The sequence below is a fragment of the Vombatus ursinus genome, unplaced genomic scaffold (genome assembly GCF_900497805.2).
Source record: "Vombatus ursinus unplaced genomic scaffold, bare-nosed wombat genome assembly UNPS02014832.1, whole genome shotgun sequence".
Taxonomy (NCBI): Eukaryota; Metazoa; Chordata; class Mammalia; order Diprotodontia; family Vombatidae; genus Vombatus; species Vombatus ursinus.
Genome location: NW_020954610.1, coordinates 71,092,741 through 71,106,036, shown reverse-complemented (window position 1 = coordinate 71,106,036; position 13,296 = coordinate 71,092,741). Strand labels below are relative to the sequence as shown.

The 13,296-nt window shown below is 40.9% G+C and overlaps 1 protein-coding gene across 3 annotated transcripts in view; it reads left to right on the top strand.

Annotated features, from left to right (window-relative positions):
- The first annotated feature begins 4,758 nt into the window (after positions 1 to 4,758).
- LOC114025925 (transducin-like enhancer protein 4) overlaps positions 4,759 to 13,296 on the top strand; it is a 160,246-nt gene continuing 151,708 nt past the window's right edge. For all 3 annotated transcript variants that reach the window (XM_027839453.1, XM_027839454.1, XM_027839452.1), the window contains exons 1-4: positions 4,759 to 4,922; positions 5,945 to 6,042; positions 7,137 to 7,200; positions 8,379 to 8,423. In XM_027839453.1, coding sequence (XP_027695254.1) covers positions 4,878 to 4,922; positions 5,945 to 6,042; positions 7,137 to 7,200; positions 8,379 to 8,423 — 252 coding nt within the window. In that variant the 5' untranslated portion in view covers positions 4,759 to 4,877. The remainder of the gene's footprint in view (positions 4,923 to 5,944; positions 6,043 to 7,136; positions 7,201 to 8,378; positions 8,424 to 13,296) is intronic.

The following is a 13,296-nucleotide window of genomic DNA, read 5'->3' as shown; positions in this document are numbered from 1 at the left end:
TCATTCTGTTTACTGCATCCCATGTGCCTGGACCAGAAAATATTTTGAGGCCCCTTCTGACTCTAGACTCTATAACTCTTCATTTTTTTTTTCTGAGGCATTTGGGGTTAAGTGACTCACCCAGAGTCACACAGCTAGTGAGTGTCTGAGGCCAAATTTGAACTCAGGTCCTCCTGACTCCAAAGCCAGCACTCTATCCACTGCACCACCTAGCCACCCCAACTTTATAACTCTTTGAAAGTCAAATAATCTGGGGTAATTGGGGGAAATAGTTTGGGGGTAGATGTTGCCATTTCCCAAGTAAATAACATATTATCCATTGTGATTATTACAATTCTGTTAAGGTTATACATCAAGAATTTTGCAATGAGGATCAGTTATAACAATCACATGAATAAATAACAATAGATAACATTTATAAGCTTTGCAAAGCACTTAATAAATATTATCTAATTTTATCCTCACAACACACTTGTTAGGTAGGTTCATAGATTATCTGTGGAGCATTAAAGTGTGCCATGACTGGAGAGCTCATGTAGATTTCATACAGCAATTTATTAAATTTTTATAAATCAGTATATTACATATGCATTTCACTGAAATTTGGCAAATTTTAATGATTAGGTGACTGTAAATTAATGATTGAGCCAGAATTATGTTCAGTGATGGTTTTTCTAGACTAAAACCTTTTCCTCTTACCTGTAGCACTTACTATCACCAAGGTGTGACATACATTTCTGCTTAGAAGTAGTATTCTGGTCCAGTGATGGTTCATAGTACCTTTATATTTGACTATTTTTTTTCTTTTAGATGTTACAAGCTGCAATACTCTGTTTCACAGCTCAAAGATGAAACATACCTGAGAACCTGTGTTTTTTCCTGTTTTTTTCTAAAAAAAAAAATCCACATTTTGATCCCTCACTTCCAACTCTCCTGTTGATACACAACTGTCAGGAGATATTATGAGAAAGTTTCCTATTACAAGCTATTTGATATTTCCTAACAAAGCAAAGGACACTCTCTGCTCATTGACCCTCTCAATATCTCTTCAGGTTCTGATAGAAGTCTCATCAAGTTTCCTGTGCTGGGGGAAGTGAGACTGCTCTACAGAATTTCAATAAATATGGTCCAGTTGATTCAGAGGCTTTCTACCATAGTGCAAGAAATATATTACTATATTTTCAGGAATTCCAAAGAATACTTATGTATCGCATAAGGACAAGTATAAATTATTTCAGAAAATGCACAAGTAGAAAAGGCAAAGACTCAAAATTTGGAGACAATCTGGATTCTGATACTTCCTGGGTGAACTTGAGCAAATCATTTAATCTCATTAAACTTGTATACTTACTGGTAAAATGGGGATAATAATACATGACCTACCTGGGACTAACTTGTTGTGAGAATCATGTGAGATAACGTATGTACAGTGCCTTTAGAGTCACGAATGATTTTTAAAGTACAGCATATATAGGTCCGTGTCACTGCTGAGATGACATTATTACCAAAATTTACTTGATTTTTTTTTTTTTTTTTTTTAGTGTTGGGAGAGGTTCAGGATATGGCTGGGAAGGTACTCCTCTTGTCTTTTGGGGGTAGTTGTGATGGTGTAAGTAGTATGAGAACTAGGCACAGTCTCCAAGGAATTTAACTATAATCACTTGTTGTCATTGTTGTTCTCCTTCTTCGTTATCATCATCATCATTATGGTGAGCTATTTTAACAGAAGGGAAGGGATAGTTCTACACAATTTTGCATCCCTGCCCTCCCTCTTATTTATAGTAGGTGCTCTGCGTACGGTGTAAAAATGGAAGGTTGACTTTGCATCAAACAAGGTTTTCCAAGACTCCTCAAACTGTATATCATCACCACCAAATATTCTTGTTAAACTAAACACTAAAACTAAACACTAACGTGCATGGCCCAAATTAAGCTCAGCGGTGCCCCAAGAAGCTTCCACTCTAAAATCTGGACAGGCTCGAGAGCTCAGGAATTGCAAGTGCATCTTTCCATTAACGAAACCAGGCACCTCCCTTAGTTTGGGGTCCACTGGCTTGGCCGGGTAGCCCAGCTGTTGAGCCCCAGGCGCTCCAAAAAGCCTGGGGCCAGGCTGCATCTTCCAGCTGCCTTCAGATCTCCTTTTTTTCCTCTCCCGGGAGTAAGCCTCGCTGGGGAGGCTGGTGCTAATGGGGGCGGATTGAAGGGAGGGCAGGCAGGCTCCCTGGCGCTTGCCACACTTCATCACCAACGCAGCGCATCCTGCTGCTACTTGGTGACACGCAAGAAGGAGGAACCAGGCGTTTGGGATGCCACCTCACCCCGGTGGGTATGCAGCAGCCCAGCCATCCTTCGTTTTACCTACGGGAAGCCCAGAGAGCCCACGGTCTCTCCAGGGCTAAAATGGGCGAGAGGTACGCACCCCGAGAGCTCTCTCCACGCCGCCACCGCCACTCCATTTCCAGTTTCAGGCTTTGATTTTTCCGACTGTCGGAGTGAAACTTGTTGGCCTTTATTTCTTGCTCAACAAAGGAGTTGGATGGGGGAAAATAAGGTTTTTTGTTTTGTTTTGTTTTGTTTTAAGGGTAGAGAGCATGAGGAGTGGAAGCTGGAAGTTTCTTTGGGGATCCTGAGCCTCCTCTCCCAGCCCTGGAAGCACATGGGCAGCTCACTTTATTTCTCGGATCCAGGCCTGGGATGAAGTTGGCTTAGCGGGTGGGATGGGGCAAAAAAGCCTTCTTTGGGTATTCGGGCCCCTCCCCCCCTCCCAGGAAAGAGAAACCAAGCAAGAGCTCTAGGGTTAAATAGTAATCACATCCCTCTTAAACTCTTTAAGAGGACGCGCCTTCTCTCTCCCTTCATCCGTTCCCCCCACCGCAGTTCGAACCCTTTACAACCCGCCCCACTCCCCAAGTCACTGGGCGGTGCTTTGTGTCTCCAAACAAGGGCAGGGGGACTCAGTCCCCGTTCACACGGAAAATTATGCCGGCTCCAGCGGTGCGTAAAATTGATGTGAACTGAAAGAAGTGGGATCAGCGTGATCCTCCCTCTCTTGTCTCAACAGGGGTTTCGGCACGTTACACAAGGCCGAGCTTGTCTCTTTAAGGAGACATTGGACCCTAATTAGTCCGCATTCCTGGAGCGGCTAATGCGGCCGCCGTGGAGGGCAGTGTCGTGTGCATGTTTGGGTTTGGAGTTGGGGGTTTTGTAGGGGAGAGAACTAGGATAAGAAGTTGAGTGCATTTGACCACCACCCAGCCTCCTTTCCTCTAATCCCCTCATACCTTCCCTCTTTATTCACCCCACCCTTTTCCACCCTTCTTATTTTGCCACCATCACCCAGGTTTGAAGATGCAGCCGCGGCGGCGGCGGCGGCGGCGGCGGCTGCAGCAGCTCCACCAAGCCCCACGTTACTTTGATTGACAGCTGAACAAATGTTTCCCCTGTTCGAACGCTCGCGCTAAGGAACGTCAGCAACCGCGAAGCTCCACCTCGGGCGGGCCGCTTCTGCCCCGCCCCCGCTCACCTCATCCCACACTGTTCATTGGCTCAAGCCTCGGGCGACGCCCGGCCCCCACGTGGGAACGAGCCTTTCCGGCTCCTCCCCACTGGCTCCCCATTTGTCAGAAATGAAATGATGGGCAGTAACACAGAACGGCGATTAATGTTCAGTAGTCTCTGATTGGTTGTCTGTGTCGCCCGCTGCGCTGGGAGTAGGCGGGGCAGCGGTGGGGGACCCAGGAGTCGTCGTTTGGCCTGGCGGTGATTGTAGTCTGTCTGGTTCGATCCTGCAACTTGGAGTAGGGAAAGAGTCGCCAGGATCGGACTACATCTCCCGGGATGCTCCGCGCCTCCTTCTTCTATGATTGTGAATATGTATCAGAATGTTAATGATTTGCTGCTGCTAAATTTGGTCAAAGAAGTCACCTAGACAGAGCGTGTTGTTAGAGCTGTTCGGAGCGGTTGTTTAGGCTGCTAGCTGCTTTCTTCCCCCTCTCACACACTTGTATGTTGTTTTGTGGCGGTGTTCGAGGAGTTTGAAAGGAGAGCGAAATAAAGCCGCAAAGCATTTCTTTTCTTTTTCTTTTTTTTTAAACTCCTCTTCAAAAAGATTTTTTTTGGGGGGTGAAATACAAGAGAAAACAGGAAGGAAGAAAAATAAGGAAATGAGATGAGGTAAAAGAGCATGTTAAAAGATCGTTACTGTGAACCGAATAATCTCCAGAGAATCACAGAAAGCACCGGGCAAGGACCTCAGCCGAATCAAAGGAGTTTGCGTTTTTTTTTTTTTAATGCAAGAAGAGAGGCAGTGCATACGAAGGAATAATAACCAATTAAAAGACAAATAAAAGTTTGGAGTGGGGTGGCGAAAGAGACTGTGCGGGGACACGGGGTGTTTCGCGGTTTCCACCGCCACCATCACCACATTTGGAGGGCAGTGACTGGTGCGATCGGAGGGATATTACCCGCCAAAGGAACGTTCCAGGGGCTCCCGGGCAGCCGCTCCTTCAAAACGAACGGACCCTCCGGAACGTGGGGACAGCAGCCTCCGAACGTTGCCGGGGTAGACGTTCCACCCTCGACAATGACCGCCGGCCAGTGACAAGCCCCCCGTGGAATGTTGGAGCGGTTCTGTTCTGCCGGGCACAGAGAAGCCGCCACCGCCGCCGAGGGTTTCCTCCTCTTGTGTCACGCGAGACCCGGGGGCGGGGAGGGGGGCGCAGGGACCGCCGCCGCCGCTGCCGCCGCCGGAGAGACGCTCCTCCGAGAGCCAGCCGGCCCCGCCGCCCGCCCGCCGGGTGCCTTCTCCTCCTCCTTGTTTCCATTAAAACAAATGAACCGAGCTGCTCTGCCCAGCGCCGCCAACTAAATCGGTTTGGATGATTCGCGATCTGAGCAAGATGTACCCGCAGACCAGACACCCGGTGAGTGGAAGCAAAGCCGGGCCCGCGGAGAGGGGGCGCGGGGATACTTATATGCTGGGATCCCCTCCCAGCCCCCCTCCCCATCTTTTCAGTTTTACTACGAGGGCTGGAAAAAAGGGGGAAAAACCCAAACAAATCCGAGCCACTACTCTCAGGCAGCTCCTTTGGTGCTGCTGGATATCGGCAAGGAAGGAAAGGATTGGGGGGGGCGGGGGGGGGTCGTTTCGTGAAAGCAGTTGAGTTGTGGCCATTTTCTTATTGTTGTCTTCGGGAAACCCTGAAAACCCGAAGATAACGATTTGTGATCTCGGCTCCTTCAGTTTTTCTAGAGATGTAAGGTGGGGGGGGCGCGAAGAGGGACCGGGAGACGTGGGAGTGGGAGGGTTTTTCTTTGAGCTCTCTGCATCTCTGGATTGAGGGGGGTCCAAAGTGTGCGTGCGTGTGCGTGTGTGTGTGTGTGTGTGTGAGAGAGAGAAAGAGAGTGCGTGCATGCTGGGAGGGGGTGATGTCTCCCTCTCCTCTCCCACTTGTCCCTAGAGAATGAAACGTGTCGTTTTCAGCTCCTTCTCCTCTCCCTCACCCCCTCATTCTAGTTTCACAATATGGCCAAAGTGTCCCTGACATAGACCGTGGCTGTTTGGCAGTTTCGATTCCGGGCCGGGGGAGTGCGTGTGTTCGAGACGCTGCCCCGTCTTATCCTTAATGAAAAAGAGCTTTCGAACCTTGATGTTCGTGAGAAAGGCGTGGATGGGAAAAAAACCGGTGTGTGTATGCGTGTGTCTGTGTCTAGGGGGTGCAGAGGACGGGGAATGAGGGGAATGCGTGGCTAGAGGGGGAGAGACTTTTCTCTGTATTTGGTTAAAGAAGGAAAAGTGGGGGGGTGGTGAGAGAGAGTTTTAATAGCTCTTTACCTTAATATGTGTGGACCCCTCCCCCCTTTTTAGCTTTGCATGGTATGTTTTCCCAATCTCTTCCCTCGCTTGTGATGTGGGATAATTAAATATTTTATTATTGTTCTTTAGGCACCGCATCAGCCTGCTCAACCCTTTAAATTTACAATTTCCGAGTCCTGCGATAGGATTAAGGAAGAGTTTCAGTTTTTACAGGCTCAGTACCACAGGTAATGATGTTTACTTTCCTTGATCCTCCTGTTTGCTTAGCTCTTGTCAGTTTTCCCCCCCATTACCCTAGCGCCTCCCCCCCACCTTTTTTTCATTTTGACAAGGTGAACGTAAAGATTTGGGGTGGCTCTTTTTCCTCTTTATAGACAGAAAGGGTGAGTAACAGCACCCTTCTGGGCAGGTGCAAAGAAAGTGTGAGCCTTTCTCCCCAAAATAAATAAAAAAGAAGGCAGAACACTTTGAGACTGTAGAAGATTTGGAAGATGGTTTCAAACTTTCAATAATGATTTATTGGGGCAGAAAGAAAACTAGGGATAAGAAGATGCAGGGGCCTTTTAGCTTCCTTGCTTATTTGTTACTTGGGATTTTCTTCCTCTTCCTTTTTCTTCCTGACCATCCCACATTTCTGCTCTCAGCATTTCAAGGGGGAGAATCTTGGCATCTAGCAAGGGAGCTATCTCATTTCATTTTTTTCTGAAAGATGTTTTATTCTCAGAGTGATAATTGCCTTAAAGTTGACATTTTAAAATCGTCTTGCCATAATTCTCATTGACGTATATTTCTTTTTACGTGACTTTTAATAAAAAACAACCCAATTTGGACAAAATCAACAATTTGCCCCCTGGGTGGTGGTATTCAACTTGTCTGTATTTTTGGAGGGAAAGAGAGACATCATTCATTAAGACATAATTGATTCATATTTTCATTCATTTCTTTGTGCACCATTATGGAAAACTCAAGTGTGATATTTTGTGGGACTAGGCTTTAACATTTGTTAATATGTTAATCTCATTGATTTTTTTTAATTATTGTTTCTTTTAAATGAATTTGTGAACACACATTTCTGGATCAGATTCAAGAATGAAACAAAGATTCCTCATCTTCCCATCTTAAACTTTAAATAACACATTCTATTAAAGAGGAGAAATGAGGCTAGCTCTTTTTTTTTTTTTTTGTTGGTATTGGTATTTTAATTGTTGATTTGAAATTTATGGATACTGATCTTGAGGGAGGTAATGAGCATACTTGGATATTAAAAGAGAATGTAAATCAAGTGTTATAGAGTATTTATGCTTCATTATGTCTTGAACAGTTTAAAACTAGAATGTGAAAAACTGGCCAGTGAGAAGACCGAGATGCAGCGGCATTATGTCATGGTAAGAAAGCTGAATAACACATTCAAAATGTCTATTAGTTTGATATACCAAAAGCAGGAATTCATTCAGGTAGCTTGAGGCTACAAAAGAAATTACTACTGTGTTGCCACTGTAGTTGAGATTGTGGCATAATTTCCATTAGAAACCTGTAATTCGAGGATGTTAGAACTTGCCTCTGAAAACCGGTTTTGATTTGAAGTTGTCCTCAAAGTTTAGCTGCATGCTATATCATTTTCTCTGTGCTTTGTTTTTAAGAATTTTGAAAAACAACAACAAAACCTCTGTATTTCTGCTTTGCTTATAGTCATGATCAAAATATTAGTGTTTTGGTGGTTTGCTTTGTTGTGTTTTACTATAATTCCAAATGATTTTAACTAAAGATTTTTTTTGTATGTGGTTTAGTTTTTAATGCTTTATTTCTTTTTTTAAAGAGTGAGGAATTAAAGTAGATAAAGATCATCTTTCCTTTAAATTAAGAAATGAAATTCTACCTCATCTATGTATTGAATAAAAGAGGCTTTTTAAATTTCCCAAGGTTTATTTCATCAAGATTGCCAAAGTACCAGTTATCATCTGGGTTTAAAAAAAATCACAGTTTCCTTCCAAGACATATAATCATACATGTTTGTATGATGGCTTCTAAAGCGACTGAAGGATTACATTGTGGGCTTGCATCTAAGGCAATTTCCCTTTGAATTTGTGGTTATAAACACACAGTGCTTAAAAAATGAGAAAGTTAACTCCAAAGATTATTTCTAAGTAACACTGCCTTTATGACCAATTCTGTCAAAGCACCAAGATTAATTTGAGATATATTTTTCCCATTTACACATTTGTCTTGCCTAGGAATTGATGTACACTTGTCACTGAGTTCATACCAGTATTTTTCTTCTCTTTTGATAAATCCTGAGAGAGAACAGAACATGCTAAGGATGCTCAGTTTTTGAACTTTCTTACATTTTTCACTGGGAGTATCTCTCTTCCCTTGACTTTTTGTATTTTATTAAGTTAAAATTAGTGGATATATAGCCAAGCTTATCATAGAGTTTATGGGAATGGGTATTATGGGTTGTGGGTTTTTTGACATTCTTGTTGGGGATATTAGGAATTTCAAACAGAAAATAGAAATATTGCCTGTTGGTAGGCATGAATTTTAATTGATTTTCCTTCTTTGACAGTACTATGAAATGTCCTACGGGTTGAATATAGAAATGCATAAGCAGGTAAGCCTTGGTTGGTTTCCTTTAATTATAAAATCATGTCAGTAATATATCATGCTTTTTAAAAACATAATTCTGTAGTCTCTTTGTCCTTTTGTACATTTGTATGGCTGGATTCTAAAAATTATTTATGATGCGTAGAGTGCTATGGTTTTTCTTTGTGTTTTCCCTTTTTTTGTTGTGTGTTACAATTTTAAGTCATAGGTAAAAATGATTTAAAAACTTGCATAAACCTACCAAATTAACATACATTTCAAAATCAAGATCTAAGTTTAACATTTGTTTTCTTTTTAGAAAGATTTATGTTATAGTGAAGATATAAATAAACTAGAATCTATGCAATGAGGAGTATATATTTTCTTAGAAAAGATTAAAAAGTAAAGCTCTATGGAAAGGTAAAGGGTTAGTTGTAAAGGATCAAAATGGACTCTGTAGCCCTACCAAATAAATTGCTGTAAAATCCTCAAACTGGTCCCTTGAGGCTACTTAGTTGGGTCTTACCAGGAGACCGTCGGTTGCTTTCAAAATTTGTGAAAAGTAAATGAGCCTGATAGCAGGATGTGATGAGGTTCATCACTATGCCTTGAAGTCTAGCAATTAGTTCAGCCGAAGAAAAGTAGTGATTAGTTGGAAAGGTGAGTGGTGTGACTCATTGAGCAATGTGTGGGTTTTAACCTTTTTTTGCTGAAGGATAAATTAAGTGGTTTGATTTGGGTTTCCTAGAGAGAAAAACAGCACTCAAAAAAAATTGAACTGTTTGACAATAATAATTCATTTTATGGGGTAGTTTTTTTTTAATGCCCTTTTAATAGTGTTGCTTGATTTCTCACCAACCAGTAATGAAATAGGAGTATGTCTTCATCTTCCTGTGTACAGAGGCTGGGGAAGCGGATCAGTATGCTCTTCCTTTCTTATACATATTAAAGATGTGCATCATTACTTTCTGAGTTTGGAGAAGATGATTTGCCCAATATTGGTCATCTTTTACCATATTATGGGTCTCTCATTTGGTATGGTTGTTAGCCTCACCAGGTACATTTGACTACATTAAACTTGTGAATTAGAGAGTAAAAGACCGCAAATCAGTGGCATCTGAAAACATGAAAATTGGGCAAACACTTGCAAAGCTCCAAAGTCATCACTTATTTCAAGGGCTGAGAAAATTGGAATTTGTAATTCCAAATACTTTATTTCATTAGTTCCATGGTTATGTTGAATGTAGCACTAACGGTGTATTGTGGATACTGTGCATTTAGATTAGTTAGAATATCATTTTGGCATTATTACCATTTCTGTTTAAATGAGGAACATAAATACTGCCTGCTTAGAGAGAACTCATTCAAGCTTATGGTCTTCCATTCATTCCGCTTTACTTGAACAAATTACAGCTGAGATGTTTGGTAATTATCATTACTGTTAAATTTCATCTTAGGTCTGTATCTTGTACATGTCTTTTTGCTATATAAAGATTAATTAGTATCTTTTAAAGATTCAACTTAGTGACTAATGTCCTTCAATGTTTTCTTCCATCACTTCTCCCTCTCTGTCTCCATAACCTTCTAGGCTTAGATATCTTTATACTGTATAAGTGCTGGACAGATAGACACTTCATATTCTGCCAGAAGTATAGTTTTTTATGATGTCTCCTAATTACATTTTATACTTGCGCCTTTAATTGTGCAGTCTTCTTGTTCATAAGTCCTCAAATGCTGTCCATTTTAAATTGAGAGCAGAGTGTATTTTTCCCTCTTTTTTTTTCCTCTTGCTTTCTAAATTCAATCACATCAAGAATCCTGAGGGCAGTTTATCACATTATGAAATACAGACAGCCCTGCAAACCACCTACTTATTATATTTTCTTTCTTTTTCCCCTTAAGCGCAGAGGCATATCTGTCTTTATTTGTTTTCCTAGGCAGACAGCCTTGGTTCCTCTTAGCTTCTTTTCCAGATGTACTAGCTGGATGCCCTTGTAATGGAAAGCAGGCAATAATGCAGTGAAGTTGCCCTGCGGCATAATTGGGCTAGTTCTCGAGATCAGGTTAGGCTTATTCACTTATTAGATTTGTGTCTCAGAGGGTTCAAGAGTAGGAGTCCCCGGAGTCCTTGGAAGTACCCTAGTAATTGGTGGCCCTGATATTTGAAACCTTTGTGTATTTTTTGGTTAAAGCTCCTGTTCTTCTTGGCTGCTTCGAACTACACAGTATTTATTTTTAGAGAAATTTTTCATTGGAACAGAAAATGATGGCTGTGATGGAGGCATGACTCTGTGATTTAGCAAATTGATAAAAGGATAAATGCATGGAGCAGAAACAATGTGGGGGTCGATATTGTCTTCTGCCACCCACCCCTCCCCCCTCACTTGGTGCTCATCATCAGTCATCCTGTGTTGATTTTGATAGAAGACTATTAAAGCAAAACCTATGGGGAATTTGTCATTCTGAAATGAAAGCTAATGTAATTAGTACCAATTAAAGTACATTTAGTAAATTGGATTTAATCTTAATTAAGCCTGCATAATGTTGCCAATTTTTAACAATTATGTTTGAGAACATAATTAATTTAAATTTTGGTAACTGAGTAAATAGCATTAGATTGGTAGAATGAGTTGATTTTTTTTTTTAAAGGGGAACTGAGGGTACACAGTAACATGACATCGAATTAAAGCATAAAATATGAATCTAATTTTTGGTAATCTCAACTAGGATCAATAGAACTGAGCATATGAAACTAGAAGAAACGAAAGTTAGGAAGGAATATTATGGGCTATAATATGAATCTATGCTTCCTTATATCTCATATTCTAGAATGAAAGTGAGGATGACAAAAAGAATATATTTAAAGAACATTTTATTGAGGTGTGTCCGCATCATGAATTTCTGAAAAAATGAGAGGCTATCAGAGAATAATTCTCTTGCTGTGCATCTCAACTAGTTTGTTCTGTAGAGGGACAGTTGGCATAGTGTTTAGTAGATGTTACTTGTGTTGCTAATTAATACCTTAATAAATACAGTGTCGAATTTTATCTTAAAATGGGTCAGTCATTGTTGCAGAATTGGGCTGCGCTTGGGTTTGAGATCATCTTAGCATGATCTAAAGATTATCTTAGCTTGTCCTGCTCTTTTACATATGATGCTCTAAGTAAATGAGACCCTTTGGGTTTAAATGGACATTTGTACTTACTGTTGAAGATTGGATATTGGAATTTGACTAGCCAGTAGGCATTTCTGAATAAGAGTTATAGGAATTTGAAATGTAGTGGAGATGGAAATACTACATTTTGACCAGAAGAGAATAAGAAATAGTCCAGCTTCTCTAGTTAAGGCTGCCTAGTCAAAAGTACCCTTTGTTTCCAAAAATTCGTCTTCTTTCTCAATTTTGATAAATTTTGATTTTGTAAAATCAACAATATGAGAATCTAAATGAAGTGAATATATACATATAAATATTTTTAAAAAATCAAAGCAAGAAAAACTTTCACTCCAAGCCATGTAAGTTTTATTACAAGACTTGGGCAACAACCATTTGAGTGCTGTTAAAATATTAATTGAATAGAAATGAAAGGGCTCTGCCAGCTGATAGGATCTCATAATCATAGCTGCAGCAGTCGATGGTAAATGATGATAAATGGCATTAGGAACCTTTTAGCAAACTGTAATAACTACAAGGAGGGAAGCAGTATGGATTTGCATTATATCTGATACCCTCTAGTACCAAGTGGATTGCCAATACTGCTTGTTTAGCATTTTCTAAGGGCAATAGGATATTGATTTCTGACTTACAAGGAACAGCTCTATTTTCACCATTGAAAAGTATTGCAGGTTGTTAAGAAGAAATTGACTTGAAGAGGCCTGACTGCTGCCCATCATGGAGCAAATAAAGCAGAACTGCCGAAGCATGGTGGAGCAGCAAGATGGGCCCTCAGCAATTTGTTGCTATTAATTTACCGTGCTCGACAGCAAATCAATCGGCATCTACTGCATCTGCTGGAGAAAATGCTGTCCGGGGCAGATAAAAGGCCCTGCACGGCCCAGAGAATGGACTGGATTGGCCAAAGGGAGGCTGCAGCTAATGTGTAAATAAGTGAAATCAAGGCCACTGTTGCAGAGGAAGCTGTTTTTAATTAGGTTGGGGCTTTTTACTGAGCTATTTTAGAAGCAGCCCAGGATTTTGAGAGTAAGAAGAGATTTATTGAGGCTGAAGAAATATACAGATGGCATGACATGTCATTCAACCTTGAGCATGCTTGATTCTTATGTCATCATCAATTTATTTGGGGGAAAATGGTGAAGGTAGAAATCAGTTTGCTTAGTTTAAGGTTCAGTTTTGACCCTTTTAGCTTTTTTTTTTAAAATTTCTCAAAAGTGCCTGACTTTTGAATGTGAATTACCCATTTCATTGAATGCCTTATAGTTAGGGGGCATCCTCGGTGGAGAGAGAGAGAGAATATGAATGAATGTTTGCTTTTGCATATGATTAATTTTTTTTTTTAGCAGAAGTAAGCAGAATTGAACTTTTATATAATGGTGAGAGTGCACTATAATTGAAGGCATTTGTATTCCATTTGCAAATAACTAGGATGCTAATCCAAATGATACTGACAGAATTTGCTATCCTTTAATAAACAGTAGGAAATTTTAATGGAAAGATGAATGGAGGGGTAGTCATTATTGAACTAGAAAACCTCAGAATGAAGGATTGCAAGGGGAGTTTTGAAGGCCGTGGAAAAACACTGAATAGGATCAGGAAGTGTAGTCTTCTTTCATATGCATGCGATTTCGTGTGTTTTCCACCAGTTTCAAAATAAAAAAAAAATTAGACTGTCTACTTTTTAGCTCCACCAAAAAAGCCACTGGCTTAGTATAATACAGTAATATAG